Genomic DNA, 17,765 nt, shown 5'->3' with positions numbered 1-17,765 from the left:
GTCAAGAAGTGTACCACTGACACACACGGTGTGTGTGTGTGTGTGTGTGTGTGTGTGTGTGTGTGTGTGCGCGCGTGTCAATTTTGAGTTAGGATCTCACTAAATTGCCCAAGCTGGTCTGAGATCAGCTTTGTTGCTTAGGTGGGTTTTGAACTTAGATTGTATTGCTTAGAATTGTTACATTACTTATGCCTGATAGTGGTACAGATCTGTCCCAGCGGACCTGATTGTCACTTGTAAGTTCTCGGAAGCCTTCCTCCAGCTGCGTGTCTGAGACTCCAGCTCGAGTCTCAGACACGCAGCTCAGTTTTTGGGTAATTCCTCACTGACAGGCTTCACCCGTCACTCCACTGCTGCCCTGGGACAATTCCCTCCCTACTATGGAGTTTGTTCCCTGTAGGAGTTTCTTGCCAGTGTGTGGGAGTCAGGTGAACAAGGACAGGGCAGAGGCAGATTCATCTTTGTTTTAAAATGTTGGGGTTTCTTTTGTCACAGATTTTCTGTATTACTGTTCACTTTCAGAAATAAATTAAAATACTGATTTATATAAGTGCTGAAAAGATACCCCTCCCCCCTTTTAAAGACATTTTCGCCATGTAGATCAGTCTGGTCTTGAACTCACAGCGATCTACCTGCCTCTGCATCCAAAGTGCTAGGATTAAAGTTGTGTGCCGCCCCAGCTGGCATGGATACCATTCTCTCTCTTTCTTTCTTTCTTTCTTTCTTTCTTTCTTTCTTTCTTTCTTTCTTTTTCTTTCTTTCTTTCTTTTTAGAACATCTGAATTTTTTAATCTTTACAAGTTACCTAGACCACTTTTGATTAAGAAAACTGTAGAAAGTTAGTAACTGCCACAAGCAGATGCCAGGTGGTGGCACGCGTCAATTTTCCACAGAGCCCTGCTTTGCGGGGTACCTGAACACACTGCTCGGGGGCTCTCCTCAAACTTGCTGGAATCACTCATGGCAGATTTTAGTCCACAGGTCGCTCGCTCTTCCCCATATTTCTTTGTAAACTCTTCAGCATTCTTATAGAGTTTTTTATGGTCCTTAGATTATTCTTCAGCTAGGTCAGCCCGGAGTGGGTGCTCAGGCTGGGGGTCTTTCACCAGTGCTATGAGGGACTGGATTACTTGGTGGGTTTTGGTAGCTGGCTTCCGGTTTTCAGCACTGATTACCGGCAGACAGACCTGCCCCTTCTCATCAATGTTAGGGTGGTAGACCTTGGTTTTAAATGTGATCTTGGGTGGTTTGGAAAGTAGATTTCAATTCTGAAGGCCCCCTTGTCATATAGAGGGTTGTCAGGAACAATAAGCCCTTGCCAAGTCAATAAATTAGCTTCATCATCCTGGATGTTACGGAAGTTTTTCATTCCACATTTGCGGATCTCTTCCAGTTTCTTCACCAGCCTCCTGCTGGCCGCCATCTTGGATCTGGTGCTGCTGCATCGATACCATTCTTGACAGCAAACATGGATGGTGGCAATCCTAATGTCTTTGGGTTTGACAGTGGACTACTAGGCACAGCACTGAAACATCCACCACTAACAAAATGGATCAGTTGAACTTCACTAAATTAGCATATTTATTGTCTGTAACTCTAACCTGGGGACCCAATGTTGTTTGGCCTCTATGGGCACCCACATGCATATGGTGCACGTAAACTCGGGCAGGCACACACACGTATACATAAATAATAATGAATCTTAAAAAATGATTCTGACAATTCAACAGAAAAGTGTTAAAAATCCAAGTGAGAAATTGGCAAAGGAAGGATAAACAAAGCAAGTGGAGGATTTGAATGGACAGCTTCCCAGAGAAGACACACAATTGGCTTTTGCAGAGTTTGTAAGGAGGTTCACAGTGCTGTAGGTAAGTGAAAGCAGTCAGACACAAAAGGAAATATACCACCACCACCATCAGCATCATCATCATCACCACCATCATCACCATCACCACCATCATCATCATCATCACCATCATCATCATCTTCATTATCATCATCATCATCACCATCATCATAATCATCACCATCACCATCATCATCACCACCACCACCATCATCATCATAATCATCACCACCACCATCATCATTATCATCATCATCATCATCACCATCATCATCATAATCATAACCATTACCATTATCATCATCACCACCACCATCATCATCATAATCATCACCACCACCATCATCATCACCATCATCATCGCCATCACCATCATCATCATCATCATCACCATCATCATCATCTTCATTATCATCATCATCACCATCATCATAATCATCACCATCACCATCATCATCACCACCACCACCATCATCATCATAATCATCACCACCACCATCATCATTATCATCATCATCATCATCACCATCATCATCATAATCATCACCATTACCATTATCATCATCACCACCACCATCATCATCATAATCATCACCACCACCATCATCATCACCATCATCATCGCCATCACCATCATCATCATCATCATCATCAGGTATATGTTAAACATCCAGAATAGTAGATTGGTAGAAACAGAAGGCATACTGTTGGAGGCCGGGGCAGGGGAGGATAAGCAACCACTGCCAGTGGTGGTGGTGGGGTTTTCTTTGGGGTGATAAAATATTTGGCTGTAAAACCTTGAATATGTACTTATTACCATGTAGCTTTACCCTTCTGAATGGATCACTTAATGTGATTATCACTTCAATAAAGATGCTGTCTTGATGAATGGGGTTTTCCTGCCACATCCCCTTAGAATCTTGCACCTGAGTTGGGTTCCCTGCTCCCTCCTCATTCTCCACAGGCTGGTGTCAACCAGATTATCACTTTAGAGAAGAATCCGGAGACTGCTGGCCTCCAGTGAAGCTGGAGTGGCCCAGAATCCAAATCACCAGCATTCCATTCCTGCACAACCAGGAAGCTCCAAAATACCATGAACAAACCAATGGGGTGAGGGAGGGGGCTCAGAGGGTAGGGTGCTTGCTGTCAAGCCAGATAAACTGAATTTAATTCTTAGACTTCAGCTCCACATATGCATGCATGTGCCTGCCCCCCCACCAAACAAACAAAGAAAGAAACAAATATATGTAAAAAAAAAAAAAGTAAGGGTGTTGTTTTTGACTAAATCTCAATTGTTTGATTTTACCAATAGAACTCGGGAGTCAGATGCTGGGGTGAAACCCTGCTAACTCAAAGAAGAAGAGAAAGCACCCAGCTTGCCTTCCACCTCAGCTGATGCCCCCCCCCCAAATTCCCTCTCTCCTTTGCCTTCTCAAACAAAATACCCTCAAACTGAATGTCTCCCCCTTCTACTTCCTGTGCGTCTCTCTATCCATCCTCCTGTCGGCCTCTTATTCTCTATGGTTTTTTTCTTGTTCACTTCCTGTCAACTGGTTGCTTGCTCCGCCTCTGGGCCTATGCTGACTTTATTTAATCCTGTTTACAATATGCAGAAAACTGTTGGATTAAAGGTAAGTGCTAGGGCTGAGCCACACAACAACCAGAAACAGGTTTTTCCAGTAAATAATGCAATCTCAGAGTTCACAGTGTGATCAAATATCCTGCAACATAAGAAGGTCAAGGAAGCCTCTATAGAGGCCATTGAGGGCTTGGGTCTCCTTGCTTGCTTCAGGCATAGGGACTGTAGAGGAAACAGAGGGTGTCTCTGAGACCACTGGAAATGCCAGCATGATGCTCCCTTCCCCTCCCCACTGAATAGCAGGATCTTCCTGAAGCCCTCTGGCCTGCACCTATGGCCCCATAAACTGGTGTCTGATGTGGCGGCAGCTCTAAGGCGTGTGCAGGAGCAGAACTGTGGTGGGAAGGGCATCCTCCCGGTAGGGCAGAGTACAAAGAGTGCTCATGTTTACTCTAGCCTTGATATAGCCTTGACATGAGGGTAGACTGGCCAAAATTCTACAAACCCAGCGCTGAAGAATGTCTAGGGAAGTCCTGGCTAATTGAGGGACCCCAGGTGAGGAGACCCTTCGAAAAACCAACAACCAAGTCCTCGGGGAGGAGCCAGGTTCAGGGATGTGAAACCATTGGGCATCAGTGACACAGGTGCCCTCCAGATTAATTTCATTGGATGGACAGAGGTGACATGAGGAACCAGCAAAGGCCAGAGCGGGGGTAGGGAGAAGTTAGTGTAGAATAAAGTCAGAGGTTTACTGTTGATTACCTGTCAATTACTGGGAAGAAAAAAAAATGCCAGGCACTTTTAATCTTTGTTTTAATAAAGCAAAATTTTATGTCTCACATTCTGAAGACTGGAAGTCCAAGAGAGCCAGCAAGGTCACGGTCTTGGCGAGGACCTACCTCGAATTTTGCAGATGACCACAGAGAGTGAAACAGGGAGAATCTTTTTATAACATCACCAAACTCATCATGAGTCCCCCCCGTCACGTTCATTAAAAAGCTCAGTTGTCACTTCAAAGGGAATAAGAGATAGTTTGTCCTTGAGCCAAATGTGCATGATAATGACTCAATACACAGATTTCAGGTTGTTCCAAAAAATATGTCCTTCTGTGGATGTGTGTGGTGGTTTAAAAGAAAATGGTCCCCATAAGAGAGTGATGCTGTTGGAGTAGTTATGGCCTTTGTGTAGGAGATCCTAACTAAGACAGAAATTGGTACCAGGGACTGGGATACTGCTGTGATAGGCCTGACAATGTTTTTGTTTGGAGGAATTTGGACTTTGGTACTTTGGGATAGGAAAGCAGTAGAAGGCTTTAAGCACAGCTTTATGGGCCATACTAGCAGGAACATGGAAGACAGTGGTGCCGAGAATGATTTGAACTTGGAGATCAAGAGGTTTCAGAGGAGAAGAATGTTAGTATGTGGCCTAGAGACTGGTCTTGTGATATTTTGGTGAGAATGTGGCTGCTTTTTGCCCTTGTCTGAAAAGTTAGCCTGAGGCTAAAGTGAAGAGTTTTAGATTAATTCCGTTGGCAGAGGAAATCTCAAAACAGCCTACTATAGACTCTGCCATGTGGTTATCAATGTTAACTCTAATGAAGATTTGTAATGAAAAGGAGAAAGCTGAGCAAATTAAAAAAAAAGGTACAGATTGAGAAAAGAGACATCAGAAAGTAGAACAGAGCTAAACCATGTGTTCAAGGAAATAAATAGATTAAGAAATGGAATAGATGTTGTGGTGGATTCAGGACAAGATTCCACCCAGCTAACTTTTCAACTTGTGAAAAGGAACTAAAGAAAAGTTTAGAGTGGGGTACGGTAATCTTTAATCCCAGCACTGGGAAGGCAGAGGCTGACGGATCTCTGAGTTTGAGGTCAGCCTGGTCTAAGAGCAAGTTCTAAGATAGTCAAGCTTAGGCAGTGAAGGTAACCATCAATAACAGAAAGCTGGTGAAGATGTAATTGAATGAGGGGGCCATGTTCCAGCCCCAGCAAACAGCAGAACTTGGCAGCTTTGGCCACCTGTTTCTGGCTTTAGAGTTAAGGACAGAAAAAAGGGACTATGGAATCTTCCTCCACATCTAAGTTAAGCTGGGGAGGCCAGGCATGTGTCAGGGGTGTCCATGAATGGAGGCCTAGAGAGAAGATTTCATGAAGCTGTGTAGCTGAAATTTGGATTGCCTTGGAGAACCCAAGATGTTGGAGATGCTAGGGCCAGTGGGATACGTGACAAGGAGAGCTGCTAACAGGGAGTGGAACCAGCCCCAGAGGAAGAAGTGTGTTACAGTCAACAAAACTGAAAGGAGTCGAAGATCTGAAGAGCATTTTGACCTCAGACATAGAGATGCAGAGTTTGTCCACCTGGTTTTAGGTCTTACTTTGGTTCAGTATTTTCTCACGATTCTCCTTCCCTACATTTTGGGACAATAATGTATATCTTGTGCCATTATTATTATATTTATTATAATTATTATATTATATTTATATTATATTATAAATTTTAATATAATTTTATATTAAATATTATAATAATAATAATTATTATTGTTGGAGATAAGTAATCTGTTTTTTATTTGGGTTTTACAGTTAAGAGATTACAGTAATCTCAGAAGAGACTTTGAACTTTGAACTTCTAAACATTGTTGCGACTGTGATAGATGACGGGGACTTTTGAAGTTGCACTAAATGCATTTGCCATTATGATATTGTTACAAGCGTATGGGGGCCAGGGAGTGGAATGTGGTGGTTTGAATGTGCAAAGTCTCTTCTGAGTTTCATGCTCTCTCATTCTATAGACCTGACTGGCCTCAATCAGCCAACTCCACCCTGGTGATTACTGGGGACACAGATGTTGCAGCCAGATCACCCTCACATCCTGCATCACAGGGCTTACCACGCAGAGTCGGATGTTTCAGACTTAGGAGACAGTTCAGATATTGTCTCAGTTTTTCCTCCTCCTCTCTCTTTGGTTTTGGTTTTAGTTTTTTTTATCGACAGGGTTTCTCTGGGTAATAGCTCTTGTGCTGGAACTCACTTTGTAGACCAGGTTGGCCTCGAACTCACAGAGATCCCCTGCCTCTGCCTCCCAAGTGCTGGGATTAAAGGCATGCACCACCTCCACCCAGTTAGTTTTAGTGTCTGTTGTGACAAGCAAGTTTTAGATAAGCAATCAAACATGCTGGGTTTCAGAAGAACATACGATATTTAAATTCTCACCCTCCTCATTTTAGAATGATAATTTACAAAAAGAGGTCTCATTATGTGGTCTACATTAATAAATTAAGTGGAATGCCTTGGGAATTTTTCTTGGATGAACTTTTCCAGTGTAGGTCAAATGCCCACAGTTATACCTTGGCAGCATGATCTAGCTGACAGTTTTGTTCCCTGACTCTGTTGGCAGTAATCTGGAACCAACAGCAAGTCACATGACCTCCTCAGGCATCTCCCTGCTCCTTCCCCGCAATTTCCCCAGCACTTGGGAAACAGAGGCAGAAGGGTCCAGTGTTCAAGGGCCTAATTAATTTTGCTCACCCTCTTTGTCAGCCTAGGAAAATGTTGGTGCCCAAAGGTTATCTGAGAAAGTGTTAAATGAATTAATGGAGCACACAAGACAAGAGTGGGCCAGTGATACAGCTCAGCAGTTAAAGGTGTTTATTACCCAACCTGACAACCTGAATTTGGTCCTCTGGACCCACACTGTGAAAAGAGAGAACTGACTTCTGTAAGTTGCCTTCTGACCTCCCTATATGCACTGTGTACACACATACACAATTAAAGCATGTAAAGAAAGAAGGAAAAGCATCAACAGTCAATAATGACATTTATCAAAAGTGACACTAGATGGTGATCTTTTAAAAAATTTAATGACAAGCCAACAGTGACTGAGTACAAAGAGAGACAAACCTCTATCAAACATGGAAGCCAAACGAAAGAGATCACCACATAGGAAGTAAGCAGGGTTGTTGGCTGCTTAGATAAAACAGATTCAAGAAAAAGCTTGTTACCAGATAGACACATTTCCCAGTGACAGGAGGAGCAATCTGTGAGGAAGACATCAACCCAAAGCTAGGTACACTCACCAACCAACAGAGTCCCCAAAATGCACAGTGAGAAATGTCAGAAGGGAACTGTGAAACAGAAATTCCCACTCCCAAGGTAGGAAATTAACTTCACTTAGAAATTACAGCACTTGCCGAAACCTCAGGAAGGACATTAAAGATGGGAGTACCACAACCCACCGGCTGCATCTAATCAGTCTCTAAATTATGGTATTATCATTTAAGCTGGGTCGGATAGTGCAAGCCAGCTGCTCAGAAGGCTTAGGTAGGCATATCACAGGTTCAAGGCCAGCCTGAGAAACTTAGCAAGACCCTGTATCAAAATAAACAAATGGTTTGGTTTTTTAGTTCAGTTAAGAGGGCCTGGGGAGCATGAATGAGGTCCTAGGTTCAACCCTAACAACAGCATGCACATTCGTTTTTAAGTTCACATGGAACATATACCAAGTGGGACCCCAGAGTGGCCATTAAGGCAAGTTCTATATTTAAAAGAATAAAAATCATCCTAAATCTACTCTTTAATTACAGCAGAGTTAATTAGAAATTAATAATCATAAGGTTTCTGCAGAAACCCCCAATGTTTGCAACTAACAACACCCTTTGGGATAATTAATTCATGGGTACAAATAAAACACCAGGGGAATTAGTTATATTTTAACAGAAAGGCGACAAAAATACAATAAACATATAGGATGTATTTAAATACTGTGTAGTAGGTAATTTATAGTTTTGAACACCTTTGAAAAAGGGGAAAAGGAGAAGCAGAGGGAGCAGAAGGAGGAGAAAGAAGGAGAAGGAGGAGAAGAGGAGGAGAGGAAGGAGGAGAAAGAGAAGGAGAAGAAGGAAAAGGAGAAGGAGGAGAAGGAGAAGGAGGAGAAGAAGGAAGAGGAGGAGGAGGCGGAAGGAGACGACGAAGCGACGACCCGAAGAAGCAACTTCGTCCTCTCCCTCAAGAAGAAGAAGAAGGAAAAAAAAGAAGAAAAAAGAAAAACAGGAAAAAAAAGAAAGAACAAGAAACAAAAAAGAAGAAGAAGAAGAAGAAGAAAGAAGGAAGGAAGAAGAGGAAGAAGAGAAGAAGAAAAGAAGAAGAAGAAGAAGAAGAAGAAGAAGAAGAAGAAGAAGAAGAAGAAGAAGAAGAAGAAGAAGAAGAAGAAGAAGAAATGCCCCCAAAGGTTTCTTGTTAGGATTCAGGGATACAGTCCCTCTCTATCTTTTCCAGAGACCTCAGGTTTTATCTCCAGTAACCTTCTCCCTCCTAAACCATATAGTTATTTTTAGCTAGGTTCAAACACACTTCTGTGATCCTAGCACTGAGAAGGCTGAGGCAGGAGGATCTTCATTCAGTTGGTTCCTGGGATGACACTGTCTCAAACAAACAAGCAAACAAATACATAAATAATGCATTTAAAAGTGGAGGGAAGAAACAAAACAAGAACAAATGTCAAATGTCCCCAGACTGAGCTGAGGCGCTGGCAAGGTCTTCCTGATTACATTATTTTGGAACTGGTTTTCCCGTGGGAGCGGAATTTCTGCTAAGAAGCTTTTTTGGTGTGTCCAGTTTTAAAAAGAAGAAAAGAGGTGGGGGCGGGGAGCGGGATTAACCTCATTTAGCAAGCCCTGATCCTGGAGCCTACACCAGTGTGAGAAGAAAAGAGTCAGTGGGAAGCACTCTTGAGCCAGGCTGCTGGCCAGCGCATAGTGACCTACCTTGCCTTTGCCTTTCTGGAAATGTTATTGCCCTTAAGGCCCCAGTGTCTTGTGATAAAGTCCTGGTCTCAGCAGCTCTACCATCCTCCTTGTTCCTGAGACTCCCCGAGACCCACTCCCCTACTTTTCTGTGATTTCCCACGCCACAGTGTTCCGTGTTTTTCTTTGGTCCTGAGATCTTTGATGACGCCAAGACCCCACTGTTCCTGGGAACCTACTGCCCTTTGGTACCTAACCGCCCCTGGGAACTCACTCTTCTTGAAACTCTCTAAGCTCTGGAAATCCGCAGTCCCTGAAAACCCACTCCCTCTGGGAACTCATTGCCCTGTGGCGTCTGAGCCCCAGATGCTCCGTGGACCGCTTTATTCCAGTGTTGCGGGGCATGCTGCCCCGCGGCCGGCTACGCGCCCGGCCCCTCCCGGTGCGCTCGCGGCCCAGCCCAGCGTCACGGCCGTTGCGCCCCGCGGCCCCGCAGCTCCTGGGGGAGCCATGTGGCCGGGCCCCGCGCTGCTGCTCCTGGGACTGGGCCTGGGCCTGGGCCGCCTGCCGCCATCTCCCAGCCCTCGCGGGCTGCCGGGCGTGCTCAGGGGTACCCCGGAGCTGGGGCAAGGAGAGGAGAGCAGCGTCCGGCGCGGTGGCACCGGTGGCCTGTCCTCGCGCACAGCCCCGCGCCGCGCGGACCCTACGCTGCCCCGAAGGTGTCCCTCGGGCGCAGCTGCGCGTGTCCTCCTGAAAGTCAACTCCTCGGATCCTGCAGCCTCCACGGCTACGGTGTCCTGCCAGACGACCATCTGTACCATTCAGCAGGTTAAGATCAACAGGAAAGACCAGCACGCTCCCCTCATCCTGGGCAGGAATGAGGAAGTCACCCTCAATGTCACCATGCTCTGGGACTGCCCTGAAGCCATGATCATTCGCAAGAATTGGTTGTACTTTTTGGTGGCCTCTGTGAATGACACGCCTGACTGGAACCGACCTGTGCGCCTGCCGCAGGTGAGGGTGATGAAGTTTTCCTCCATCCACATCCCCAAATTAGCCCTGTCTTACGGGGTGTATGTGTTTAACTTCACGCTGTCCATCATTAGGTGGGACACCACCTTGCCCCCGCTGACAGACTCGGATAGTATCTACATTTGGGTTAAAAAACGCCCCCTGAAGGCGATTCTTCTTCCCGCAACTGCCAAGGTGATTATGAATTTCTCTGATAAACTAATCCTGAATGGAAACATGTCCTATGACCCAGAGGCAGACATCCCCACACAGGGGCTCCAATTTTTTTGGTACTGTACCACAAATTCTCTATACTATGGTGACAATTATGTACCAGTGACCAAGCAGGATGTCTGTCACCCAGAGCAGGATACAATGAACTGGCCTTGGGCAGTGGGCCCGGTACTAACCATCCCACCAGAAACTCTTAGGGGCAATGGCGTGTATTACTTCAGAATGGTAGTACGGAAACAAAACAGAACTGCGTTTGCAGATAAAACCGTGCAGGTACTGAAAGGACTCCCGCCTACAGCGCTCATTTCATGCATTGAAAATTGTGGCCCCACGTTAGTCGTATCAGACAGATTCTCTCTGTTTCTGGACTGCACAGGTTGTGCCAGCCAGGATTTCTATAGATGGTCCATTTTGTCTCGGTCAGGTCATGAAGTGACGTTTGACTGGACTGGGCAAGCTGTCACCAGGAGGAATGGGACTTTTTTATCTATAAAAGCATTTGCCTTTAGGAATTTTTTGGAACGTGGGTTTTTGGTTTCTCTGGATCTGATATCTTGGAGTGGTACAACGTTGAATTTGATACATCCCTTTGTGATTAACCATGGCCCCCAAGTTGGCAAGTGCAAGATCAATCCAGCGAAAGGGATTTCGATGGTTACTAAGTTTGTTGTTGAATGTAGTGATTTTAAGGATAAGAACCTCCCCCTTACGTATAAGATAACAGTAGCTGAGTTGGAGAGTACTGGCGAAATCAGTTCAGTAGAAGAGAATACACTAGGGACCATCGCGTATTTAGGGACACAGTCCACAACACCTGCCTTCTTTCTTCCTGTTGGCGTGATGGCGAGTCACTACAGTTTGAGGCTGTATGCTCAGGTCTATGACTCACTAGGGACTTTTACTCAGGTGACTTTGCAAGCCACTGTACTGGTGCCGACCGTCAGGGACTCCCCGAAGACGGTTTTACAACAGCTGCTCAATTTCACCACGGGACCGATGTCACCACTGTCTACTCTGTTTCAAAAGCAGGACTGGCTGCCCGCAGGCTACTTAATATATGTGGTGGCTTCTGTCTTGAATAACATAAAAAGGGAGCCGGCGCTCCAAGATGAGGGAGCTCAGTTCCTGGAGCACCTTGTCAATCAGTCTTTTGTGCCCACCATGGGTACCCTGGATGAGATCTGCCAGGTGGTGATGGCGATCACCAAATTAACACAGAAAGCCTCTAACTCCAGTCAGGCATTTTCGGTGGGAGCCACATTACGGCTGTGGCAAGCAAACCAAGCCCTGCAAACCTACCAACGCAGGAACAAACACCTTCACACCCGGCACATTGAAATTGTGGGCACTGGCATCCTCACCGGTCTGTCTAACCTTCTTAAGCTGATCAGTCCCTACTACGTGTTCCAAGACCCTTTCTTTGTAGTTGAATCGCTATCGGACACGATCCTGGCTAACAAGGTGCCAGGGAGCAAAACCACAGTACTGAGGGCCAGCAACTTTAACATATATGTGGAGAAAGCTGAAAATTCGCATGTTGCTAGGGTCTTCAGAAATGAGACACACTGCCCAAACTGCCTCCTTGCGACACTGAATGCAAGCAGGGCTCACGGTCTACCCTCGAAGGCTCCAGTTTCAGTGATGTTTTGTGAGTTCACCAATGACCCCTTTCCTTGGTTAACTTACCCGGAAAACATTTCTTCAGATGTGGTAGGGTTCAGAATGACAGGAGCCACAGATAACGGTAGTGTCATAGAGATCACACCTGATGTAGCGGAAGTGTACATGGCTAGAAAAGACTTGACCTTCGCGAGTTTTAACCTCATGGTGGGACCAGTCCTCGAGGGTGCTGGGTTTTCAAAGATGACAGCTGGTGGAATTAGCTTTGAGGTGGACAGCAGAAGAACCGGGGAGGTGCTGATTCAAATTGTCACAAAAGTGACAGTGTTGTTCAAGGCCTTGGTATATGTAGGCAGTAAGGTCACCCCCACCAATTTGGTTGCCACTTTCCTGGTACCTCATGACATCCCCCCTATTGCCAAGTGGAGTGGCCTGTTTGACCCAACCTGTCCAGTCAAGGAGGCCCGAGTGGTTTGTCTGCCATCATCCTTGCTTCGAATCATAGCTCAACGCAGCCATTCATTCAAGTATAATGTATCCATGGTCCTACAGGCACCTCGTTTTGTCTTTAGGCCCACTAACAAGCTAGTGAGAATTGCTCTCTTCATGGTTCACTGTTTGGACTTGTATGGGATCCAGGGTGATTGGCAAGCAGGCACCTGTGTGTTGGGTGAGAAGACCACATGGAAACGAGTACACTGCATCTGCAGGAATGTGGGGCGGAGCCGGCGGCAGCTGGCCTCGATCAAGCTGATCTACCATCATCTGCACATCCACTTTGTGACTGGTAAGGTGATCGTGATCCCTAACCCTGTGGATCTGCAGCTAACGATCATTAGAAAACTTAACCAAAACCCCGCAACCTTCCTGGCTGTGCTCTTCATTATAATCCTGTATGTTATTCTGGCTTTCTGGGCCTTGCACAGGGATGTAATGGATCAGTATCTTCGGGACCATGTGGTAATACTGCCTGATAATGATCCTTTTGATAGCATATGCTACCTGATCACCATCTTTACTGGAAGTCGCTTGGGGTCCGGAACCAGAGCCAATGTCTTTATCCAGCTTATGGGAACAGAGAGTACCAGTGATGTGCATTGTTTAAGCCATCCCTATTTTAGAACTCTCTACCGGGGAAGCATCAACACTTTCCTCCTAACAACAAAGCATGACTTGGGGGACATCCATTCCATCCGAGTGTGGCATGACAATGAAGGCAAAGCGCCTAGCTGGTACCTAAGTCGAATCAAAGTAGAAAATCTCTTCAGCAGACACATTTGGCTGTTTATGTGCCGAAAGTGGCTCTCTGTGGACACCACTTTGGATGCCACGTTTTCTGTCACCAAACCGAATGAACCCCTGAGAAGAATAGACTTCTTCCTCATTGACCTGAGCCATAAGCTAGGGAAAAACCACATGTGGTTCTCCGTCTTCACCGACGTTGTCCCCAAATCATTCAACAGGCTCCAGCGGCTGTCCTGCTGCTTGGCTATGTTGCTAAGCTCTCTCGTTTGTAATATCATGTTTTTCAATCTGAACATAAATGAGCAAAGTGAATCCAGAGAGGGGCGCATCATCAGGTCAATGATGATAGGAATCGAAAGTGTGTTGATCACAATCCCTGTGCAAATATTGATAACCTTCTTCTTCACCTATTCCCAGAAAAAACCTCGAGTGAATCTAGACAAGGTGGGACCTCAGAAGCACCCCCTGATGTCAGAGGAAGGCATGTTCTGGAAAGAGCGACTGGACAAATGGCATGAGCATGAAGTGAAGGCTCTCTCCAAAACAGCTGCCAGGTCCACAGCTGCTCCCAGGGAAAAGCCTTCAAAGAGGACCTTTCAGACCTCCCAGAAGAGTAAGAAAGCAGACAGCAAGGACCCAGACACCCAGAAGTCCAATAGGAACTTCAGTAACAGTAAGAGAGACAGTGAAGACACGTCTTCAAGGGAGTCCTTTACCCAGCCAGAAACTGCTGAGCCCGTTAAAAATAAGACCCAGATTATCCTGCCCAGGTGGTGTACTTATATAGCCTGGTTTTTGGTGTTTGCCACTTCTGGCATATCATCATTCCTTATTGTATTTTATGGCCTGACATACGGCTATGACAAGTCAGTAGAGTGGCTCTTTGCATCTTTCTGCTCCTTCTGTCAGTCTGTGTTCCTTGTACAACCATGTAAAATTCTACTGTGGTCAAGTACCAGGACAAAAAACCCGAAGTACTGTAAAAACCTCTCATGGTCCAGCAAGTACCATTACACAGAAATCAGGCTGCAGGAGGCGAAGATGTCGCCAGAGGAGATGCAGCAGCTCCATGAGGACCTGGACTACCTCCGAAGCTCGAGCATATACCAGCCCATCAGTGAAGACAAAATACAAATACTCAGGAGGAAGAAGAGGATCAGGAGGAGGTCCCTCTTGTTCCTGAGCTACCTCGTGACCCACTTCATATTCCTGACCCTTCTCCTACTTCTCATTGTCACACTGCGCCATAAAGACAGTTTCTTCTATAACCAGTTCATTGGCCATCAGTTCTCCATGGGTCTCGCCACTGTGATGAAGCTGGGCGACATCTACACGTGGCTCAACAGTGTGCTCCTGCCTTTGTTACACAATAACCTGAACCCAACGTTCCTTCCAGACAGCTCCTCCAAAATCCTTGGCCTTCCACTTATGAGGCAAGTGAGGGCCAAACCTAGCAACAAAACCTGTCTGTTGGCCAAGAAGTTTGCGCAGAGAAGCATCGCAGGAGAAATCCATTGTCACCCGCAGTATGGCATTGACCCAGAAGACACAAAACACTATTCCAGTGTTTGGAATAAGGTTGGCAAGCGGTCTACAGGCAAAACCAGTGATGGATTTACTTACAAGCCTCCTGAGAAGAAATGGGTGTATCATTCCTATGGAGTGTTAAACACCTATGGATCTGGAGGGTATGCCTTCTATTTCTTTCCAGAAGAGCAGATCTCCAATTCCACACTGAGGCTCAAGGAACTTGAGGGAAAGAATTGGCTTGATGAGATGACATGGGCTGTGATTGTGGAACTGACCACGCTGAATCCAGATGCCAGTCTGATGTGTAGCATTTCGGTTGTATTCGAAGTCTCTCCTCTAGGGGTTGTCAACTCCAGCCTCTCTGTGTACTCCTTCTCGCTATCTGATTTCAACAGAGAAACGTCGGCGGAAATCTACCTGTATGTAGCCATCCTCATTTTCTTTTGTGCCTATGTTGTGGACGAGGGCTATATCACTGTGCAAGAAAGAGCTTCCTACTTAAGAAGTGTGTACAACCTGCTCAACTTGTCTCTGAAGTGCATGTTCGCTCTGCTGATAATACTGTTCTTCCAGAAGCACCTCCTGGCTACCAGCATGGTCCAGCTTTACCTGACTCACCCTGGAGCCTTCATCCCCTTCCATGCCGTTTCTCGGCTTGATCATTCCATGAGGATCATACTGGCTTTCTTGCTATTTCTGACCATACTGAAGACACTCAGGTATTCCAGATTCTTCTATGATGTGCGCCTGGCTCAGAAGGCCATTCAGGCCGCCCTTCCTGGCATCTGCCACGTGGCCTTGGTGGTATCTATGTATTCCTTCATGTATGTAGCTTTTGGGTACCTGGTGTTCGGTCAGCATGAATGGAATTACAGCAACATCATTCACGCCACCCAAACCATCTTCTCCTACTGCGTGTCAGCCTTTCAGAACACAGAATTTTCCAGCAACAAGGTTCTTGGGGTCCTGTTTCTATCATCTTTTATGCTGGTGATGATCTGTATCTTCATCAACTTGTTTCAGGCATTGATTCTGTCTGCCTACGATGAGATGAAGCAGCCTGTGTATGAGGAGCCATCAGATGAGGCAGAGGCAATAACCTACCTGTGTGATAATCTAAGATCTGGGTTTGAATTTCTCACCTCCCGATCTAGGGACAAAGACCAATCTGAATTCTTGGTCGACATGATGTATGGACAGCCAGAGAAAAACAATCGCCGGTTCCTGGGGCTGAAGACCAGAAACATCAATGGGAAGAAAATGGTTTACCTTGTTGTCTGACTGGTGAGAATTGGAAGGGCCACAAGCAAGACTGTCCCTAAACATTAGGTGTTTGTCAAGGGGACCAAAGAATGTCTGATGGCTTGGTCATACACATATCCACACCTGGAGTATCCCAGCTCTGGGCCCTGCTCTTGGGAATAAGAACTTATGAGCAGAGGGGAATATTGGGGGGAAAAAAAAGGATGGCAAGGTAGGATTCCCTCTGGATGGGATTAAGGGACTCCTTTTGTGGGAGCCTGCAGCGGTATGGAGGAGTGACAGCCACTGATTTTGAGACCCAACCTCAAGGGAAAGAGCTGGCCAGGTCCCATGGTGGATTTAGCGTCAGGCCAGCAGCCTCTAAGCCGAAGCAAACTGGCCAGTCTCCCTAGGAGACTCCCTTGCAGACCATGCCTGGGAAGCCTTTCTCCTCCAGCCTTTCTGCAGGCCCCGGGTTAGAGGGGTCCTGTGCAGGGAGTTCCAGGGCTGGCTTTAGAGTTTGAGGATGCAGAGATCAGAGCAGGGGACAGGGATCTGAAACGTCCCACTTAATCCCCTCGGGATAAGCATTTTCTAGTGCACTTGGCAACAGTCTCTGACCAAGAGACTCAGCTGTTGCCAACCAAGGCGCACAAAGGTCCATGTGGAAACACGGTACCTGTTCCGAATATAACAATATGTGTCCGATGACTTGGGCGTTCGCGTGCATTTATGACTGGGTGGATGATTTAGGAGGAAGGGAATGCATTTCACTGTTGACGAAGAACAAGGGCTAACAACTACTCTATTGTTACCCAGAGGCATGTGCCTTTATGGTGACACCATTTTAAGTTTTATATGAATTAAACTTGAGATTTCTTCTGTGACCCGTGCAGTGATTTCTGTGTAAGGGATCAAGGCGAATCTGTGGCTGCCTTCGAAGGCGAGGGCCAGAAAAGGAAACACACAAGTGAGGCTATGGCTGTACTAGACTCACAATGTCCTGCAACTTTGAAGACTCACCTGTATGACACTCTATCCTTTTTTTTTTTTTTTTTTAGACAGGAGCTAACTACATAATTCTGGCTGCCCTGAAACTCACCATTTAGATCTGCCTGCCTCTGCCTGGTGGCCATGGCACACGCCTTTAATCCCAGCACTCAGGAGGCAGAGGCAGGCGGATCTCTGTGAGTTCGAGACCAGCCTGGTCTACAAGAGCTAGTTCCAGGGCAGGCTCCAAAGCTATAGAGAAACCCTGTCTCGAAAAACCAAAACAAACAAACAAACAAACAAACAAACAAACAAATAAATAAAATCCCAGCTTTCCCAGTGCTGGGATTAAAGGTGTGTATCACCATATTCAGCTTTATTTTAAAATTCATAGAAGTATATAATATACCTGGAATCTACCCACTCCTACCACTCCTTCTGTACTCCCCCAAGACTTCCTCTTCCCACCTTCATGCCGCCACCACCATCATCATCCTCATCCGAAGTCCTCCCTACTCTGGATGGGTTTAGGACCATGACACCTCTTTTTCTCCAGTAGCCATTAGTTGCCAATAACTCCCGAGACAGGGTGGAGCTACAGGAGTCCCTCCCCCATCCATGCTGGAATGTTAACTGGCTTCGTCTTCTTGTGTAGGCTTGTACAGGTAAACTCGGTTGCTGTGAACTCATGAGGCCAATGGCCATGCCATGCCCCAAAGACAGCA

At 46.1% G+C, this 17,765-nt stretch overlaps 1 protein-coding gene and 1 pseudogene across 1 annotated transcript; one reads left to right on the top strand and one right to left on the bottom strand.

Moving 5' to 3' along the window:
* Positions 1 to 839: 839 nt before the first annotated feature.
* LOC119823622 lies at positions 840 to 1,928 on the bottom strand (annotated as a pseudogene).
* Positions 1,929 to 9,678: 7,750 nt separating this feature from the next.
* Positions 9,679 to 16,368, top strand: Pkdrej (polycystin family receptor for egg jelly). The gene has a single exon (XM_038343310.1). The coding sequence runs from the start codon at positions 9,679 to 9,681 to the stop codon at positions 16,087 to 16,089; it is 6,411 nt and encodes a 2,136-aa protein (XP_038199238.1). The 3' UTR covers positions 16,090 to 16,368.
* Positions 16,369 to 17,765: the final 1,397 nt, after the last annotated feature.

The sequence above is a fragment of the Arvicola amphibius genome, chromosome 9, assembly GCF_903992535.2.
Source record: "Arvicola amphibius chromosome 9, mArvAmp1.2, whole genome shotgun sequence".
NCBI classification, from domain to species: domain Eukaryota; kingdom Metazoa; phylum Chordata; class Mammalia; order Rodentia; family Cricetidae; genus Arvicola; species Arvicola amphibius.
Note: the sequence above shows the minus strand (reverse complement) of the source record. Positions and strands in the feature narration are given on the sequence as shown.

What these genes read in the sequence shown, in the direction of transcription:
- Pkdrej (XM_038343310.1), top strand. Translation starts at nt 9,679, where the DNA reads ATGTGGCCGGGCCCCGCGCTGCTGCTCCTGGGACTGGGCCTGGGCCTG.